Genomic DNA, 6,000 nt, shown 5'->3' on the forward strand with positions numbered 1-6,000 from the left:
CTCCTGTATAGTTCACCATATATGCGGCCACAAAGGAAATTTATAATCCTACCACCATTTATACCACCACCGCAAGACCTGCTAAGAATTAAGTACAGTATTGTGCTGAGATGAGGTTCGCAAGTAGTTCAAACATCCGAGCTATCCAATCGACTCCGTGATTGTGGTTGGGGTGTCTGCTTAACATTGCGTACCTTTCAGGAATACTATTGGTGAACCGAATAGATTATCTTTCTTGTTATTACGTGCTCATACTTTGTTATTTTATTTCCCATTCTAGACTCTCGACAAGCACAATGTCTGTGTCCTCGGGAAGCAGCCGTGGATCTCTGTCTGCATCCAGCCGAGGCTCATTGAGCTCTCTAAACCTTAGTGACATATATGGCATGCCACAAGAGGATTATGGGCCTTCCTTCAACACCCTGGGTGATGTCATCTGTCAGGGGGAGCCTGATAACCGCCGAAGGAATGACTTGGGAATGCTGGAAGAGCGACAGACACTGAGGATGATGAGGCTTTGGTAACCAATACCATAATTTCCATTGTCTATCATACACAACGTTCTCAGCTAAACAAGTTGTTAAGTCTGTGTGTGCGTGTGCATACACATGCGGCCAGTGTATGTTTGGAAGTATTGTGTCTGTATTACTGTTCTTGTACTATATCTCCCCCATCCTACCCTCGCCATTATAGGTACATACGCCATCTGATGGGCTGTGTTATGTGTGGTTTTGCAGCATTCCTCCTGGTTTTCGTGAATCCAGAGAGTCACTTGGCTCATCACTTTCTCCTCATTCATCACTGTCGTCCCTCTCTCCACCCGGCTCTCCACTGATCACCGAGTCTGGCCTGGCATTTCCAGCATTGCAGAGCTCAAGGCTACATGAAACGAGCTCAGGCTGTGAAAGAGAAGAAGCAATACTGGAAAAATTGGAGGAGGATGCCAAAGGCCTAAATGCAGATAGTAAGGCAGCGCACACTGCTGAAGACAAATGTAATTGTCGTAACAAATGCAAATGTAACAAATTGTAATGTTACAATTGTAACAAATGCATTGTCGTGCGACTCCGGTTAACACCAGAGACCGTGGATAGGCCTAAACGGTTTTAATTGAGGCGACGGCCAAACACGGTTTCGGCTATAAAATGCGGGAGGAAGAAGGAAAATGGAAGGCTGCGGCAAAAGCTTACCTTGAACGAACCCACGGCAGCTTCGGTCCTGTAAGGGAAATCAATTCAAGCGAACAACCAAGATTTTGAATGGGAAGGGAAAATAATACAAGGGTTTATTAAGGTAAAAAGGCAAGGACAGGAAAAGCACGCGCCTGTAATAAAATGTCCTAAATCGGGATTCCGCACACCAGACTCAATAACAGACACAGGAATGGATTAAAGGAAAATAATTGTCTCGTCGTGTAAAATGTAATGGGAATTGGCCTTATCTGTCCCCCGTCTTCAATCTCCGGCGTGGAGGAATCCTCCGCCCGCCTCACACGCGTCGCTAGTGTTACGTGTTCCTCCCCGACCTCCTGGTCTCGGTATACTTCCGAACCCCGGGAGGAATCACGGCAGAAAAATATATACTACTCCGTGTCGAAATCAATAAGGAAACCACACCAATGGGTATAACAAACCAATAATATATTAAAAAACCACACAATAATAATATTACCAATAATGATGGCAAATCCAGACAATCAATATATCTTAGGTTGGTACCAACACGAAGTCACATAACTCACTGCGTTCCCGGTGACTGGAACAAAAACCCCTCAATGTCTCTATAACTCAACGGAGATGAGGCGACGGGGCGATGGCAAGTAAGGAGGTGTAGGCAAGGCGTGGACTGTCACGTGATCCACACCAACAGCAAACGGGCAGTGGAAAGGGAACTCCCAAAGACGCGATCCAGACGTGCACATGCACCGTTCAATCCGCGAACCGCAGTGCAATCTTCAAGCGCCGCTTTATTGCACAGCCGTCCCCGGAAAACCACCGGAGGATAAGCCCAGCCGACGTGACAAAAACCTTTTCCGATGAAGGTAGCGCGTGGGGTGAAATGGCGGACGGCTCTCACTCGAGCCGCGGCCTCGCGGCAAAGATTCTCCGGAACCTCACGCCTGTACCTGACTTCGCAGGCTCTTCCGCAACTCCAGCGATAACTCCGATCGCACGAGATTCCTCTCAAGGACTCAAAGTTCCCTCGCCATGTACGCTCGACTACGCTAGGTACGGAGCTTTTTCAGAACGCCTCGTTTTTCCCTGTCCTCACGCCTTCTTCTTCTTTACCGCCTTTTTTCTTCCGGGTCTGTTTCCTGTATCATTTTATGTTAACCTTTTTAACTTTAGATAGCTGTTCCTGAATACGAAACCTTTTGAGAATAATAATAATACATGATATCTGAAACATGTCAAGTGGGTGAAAACCACAACAGCGGAAGTGACGAATCCATAACACTAGGCCCGTTCACAGCACCGAGCCTCACTCCTGCACAAGCACCGCTTCAAGCACCATGAGGTCGATCTTCACACACGATCGATAAGCCAACTCTCAAGCCAACTCAACCATGGACAGGACTCTCTCCACTCAAGATCGCACCGGGACTGCCAGGGCCAGGAATCTCAAGAGCACGAACTGCAAGAGCCGCCAGAGAGAAAATGTCCTTCGGCGCGCCCTTAAATAACCTTCCCGTGGTGGTGACGTCAGCTCTAGCGCGCCACCCAATCGGTGCCCTCCACCGACTCGCCGGCTGGAGGTCCGTGCCTACCGCGCTGCCCCTTCACTCCTTCCCTGTTCCGTGGTCATAGCACGTGGCACTCGATGTGGCTCGGCCTGTCGGAGGTGTAATTGGCGGCGGCCATCATCGGCGGTGCCCCGGCCTGGTTTCCTTGCCTGTTCGTCTTTCAAAGTCATGTCAGGGAAGGGAATTATTTAATGTTGCACTAGGGACCTAACTACATGTCTATGTTGGTGTGCCTTGCCATAAGGGACAAATGTTTAGCTACCAGGTGTGACACACAGGGGCGCTACTCTTTAATCTCTACGCTACTTATCACTCGAACATCCTGATATGCTCACAGGTATACTCTTAACCGACAAAACGCCTACACGTGAAACTTATTACAGGGCAAATTCCTTACCGTGACAGATGAATACCTACCTACACAGATCTACCTGGCTCTACATATTGCTACCAGACCGACATAACAGTATTATACCTGAGACTGTCGTGTTATAGATTCTGGGCCTCTTTTGAACACCATCACTGGAACTTTGCCAGGTGGAAGTGATACATGTAATTTCATGTGGGGATTCTAAATGTGAACGTTAATGAATGCATGTGCTTTGCACACTTTATCGAGGTTGTGGGTGAAGGAGAACAATGAAAGTTTTAACTGAACTGGCAGGATAGATCAAAGCCAGCTGTATCTCTTGATTGGGAATATTGTTTATCAGTAGAGGGAGAGGTTGAGCAAGGATAGAAAACAGTGGAGGAAATTAAGGAAGGTGAATTGTTTTTTTTAAAGAATATCTGGCTAATGAGGTTACTTTCGTTGGGCCGCACCCACCCACAGTTTATTGGATTTTTTTTCTGGGTTAGTTTTGTTTGTTTTTGTTATTTATATTTACATTAAAAACAATATCGTCTGTCTCACATTAGTTTTCAACCCCCCTCAGTGACAGTGTGATAGTTCTCAGAAATAATCATTGTGTCAAACAAGAGCGGTCAAATTTACTGAATAATGTTGAATGCATGGAAGAATACAATGAGGTTTTGGCCACTTGGATCAGCGTCGGGCTGCAACCTACTCGGATCGGCGTCTGGGCATTGGCGTCACATTGTACCTGCCTGGATTGGCATCGGGCTGCACCTGCTCCATGAAATTCACATCCATTATACATTGCTTCAGCTTAATGGATGTCTTTTATCTATAATGACTTTCTTAGTAATCCTTGATTCATCTAGTATGGTGCATTCAGTAACATTTGCTTGTCATGACATCTTTTCTCCTTCCTTAGGTGCAAGTCTGGACTGTGGTTCTAAAGAAGAGAAAATGTCAAAGGGAACACGGTCTACAAGCACCACTGTAACACACAAGTTTGGTTGCAGTGGCATTTTTGAACCTCTGACAAATCGGTATGCTTTATACTTTTCTGTTCAGGATTCATTAACTATCATTCTAAAATGAAGGCCTGTATGCTTTAAAGGATTGATGATTGACTGCGACACTCATTGACCTTTCAAGGAACAATAATTATCTTTCCAAAAACATTGTATATATTGTTGTTGCGTATCCCATGACAATTCTCTCGAACAAGTCTGCGGCATGGAGACAGCTAATTGATCTCGCAGGGGCGACCCAGAGATCCCCCACATTCAGGATGGTGTATTGGTGTACCCCCACCTTCACAAAGTCAGGGCCACGGCAGAGTTAGAGAGAGGGAGAGAGAGGGGAGGGAGAGGGGAGAGAGAGGGGAGAGAGAGGGGAGAGAGAGGGGAGAGAGAGGGGAGAGAGAGAGAGAGAGAGAGACGAGACGAGACGAGACGAGAGAGACGAGAGAGAGAGGGAACGTCGAGAGGGAAAGATGAGTGAAAGGGCCGGTTCATGGGGACCAATCGGTGCTCTGCTCATGAGCACACTGCCCTGACAAATCTGGGCAGCAGGGAGGAATGGGGATTATTTGGTCCCCGACTTGCGCTGGCCGATACAACCACAGCGAAGAGGCGCCCCCGATAGTTGTTTGCATATGTTGTTGATGTATCTGCAAAAAATTGTTTGTCCAGAAACTTTGAAACTTTTCTACATATATTTTTATGATGTATTTCTTACTTTTCAGGCTTACTGGTATGGAAAAACCATGTGATGAAAAACAGAACTCATTATATTCTGCACAGGTTCAACTTGAGCTGAGGTGATGTTGAGAATCTCATTAGTGCAAACATGTTTTTTGAGCTTTTCTTGATCTATCAATGACACACTTATATTTATTTCTAAAAGAAGGTTTGTGTATGTGTGTGTGTGATACTTTATTCTAAAGGGTTTGTGCTGTCGTAGGGTAATTCAAATGGTACTGTTTGATAGTTAATTTTTATTGATTTACTTGGAACAAAAACTTGTGAATGTTTAATCATAAAAAAAATCCTGTTTTAAAAGCATGCCTTTCCTGGAGGGAAGGGGAAGAAGCAGCACTTGGACTTTTAATGTAGCAATTCCAAATTCCGATTCCGATTCGGTGACGGACACTGAAGGAGCACACAAAATTATATATAGTAATACTTCTCTCGAAACAAAATACATAACAGTACATTGAAGGAACATACAAGCAACAACTACGTGTTATAAAAGTTGCTTTTCGCGTGTTTCACTTCATTTTACGTCATTGAGACGCACAGATAGAGATGCAATATGTTTGTGAAGTGCAACATGCTGTCGTTTGATTAAACCGGTAAGCTAAGCAATGGGTAGGCATGGCTGGTACAGTTATATTTCCATCCAAATGTGAACCAGGCAAAACCTACAAGGTTTACGTGAAAGACTTTCACAATTCAGCTTTCAGGTTGATTTGACACATAAGTAGAAGCATTTGAAGCTTGATTAAACTCCACAGGTCATTGAACATTGGAAATTTACCAATACTACACACAATTGACCTTCGTACAACATGTGGGTTCCTGGAAAACGGCACATTCGGCAAAACCATCTTGCACAAACCTAAGGCCTTACGGGATAAATAGGTATAGGTGAACGCAGCCGCGGAACATAACTTAGGCCAAATACTTTATACGTTTTTATTATTATTAATAAAACCCCAGAGGGAATACCTATACAATATATATATATTGTTACGGACCACGGATAAGATGTTGTTTTGCCGAGCGGATGGCACCGCGGCCGAACAGTTACCCCGACTAACCCGATTCCCGAACATTGGCCGGATCGCGCCACAGATATTCAATATGGAAAAGACAAAAGTGACACAGATGTGAAGGAGAAGAAG

At 45.0% G+C, this 6,000-nt stretch overlaps 2 protein-coding genes across 2 annotated transcripts in view; one reads left to right on the plus strand and one right to left on the minus strand.

Annotated features, from left to right (window-relative positions):
• The window catches only part of LOC144888467 (uncharacterized), a 790,732-nt gene that overhangs the window by 565,965 nt on the left and 218,767 nt on the right, over positions 1-6,000 (minus strand). The gene's annotated exons all lie outside the window — the stretch shown is intronic.
• The window catches only part of LOC137437540 (protein WWC2), a gene marked incomplete in the record, with an annotated part of 166,311 nt that overhangs the window by 143,048 nt on the left and 17,263 nt on the right, over positions 1-6,000 (plus strand). The window contains 4 exon segments of the mRNA XM_068131946.2: positions 281-520; positions 738-964; positions 4,021-4,138; positions 4,840-4,914. Coding sequence (XP_067988047.2) covers positions 281-520; positions 738-964; positions 4,021-4,138; positions 4,840-4,914 — 660 coding nt within the window.

This window comes from Myxine glutinosa, chromosome 12, assembly GCF_964187855.1.
Source record: "Myxine glutinosa chromosome 12, kmMyxGlut1.1, whole genome shotgun sequence".
NCBI classification, from domain to species: Eukaryota; Metazoa; Chordata; class Myxini; order Myxiniformes; family Myxinidae; genus Myxine; species Myxine glutinosa.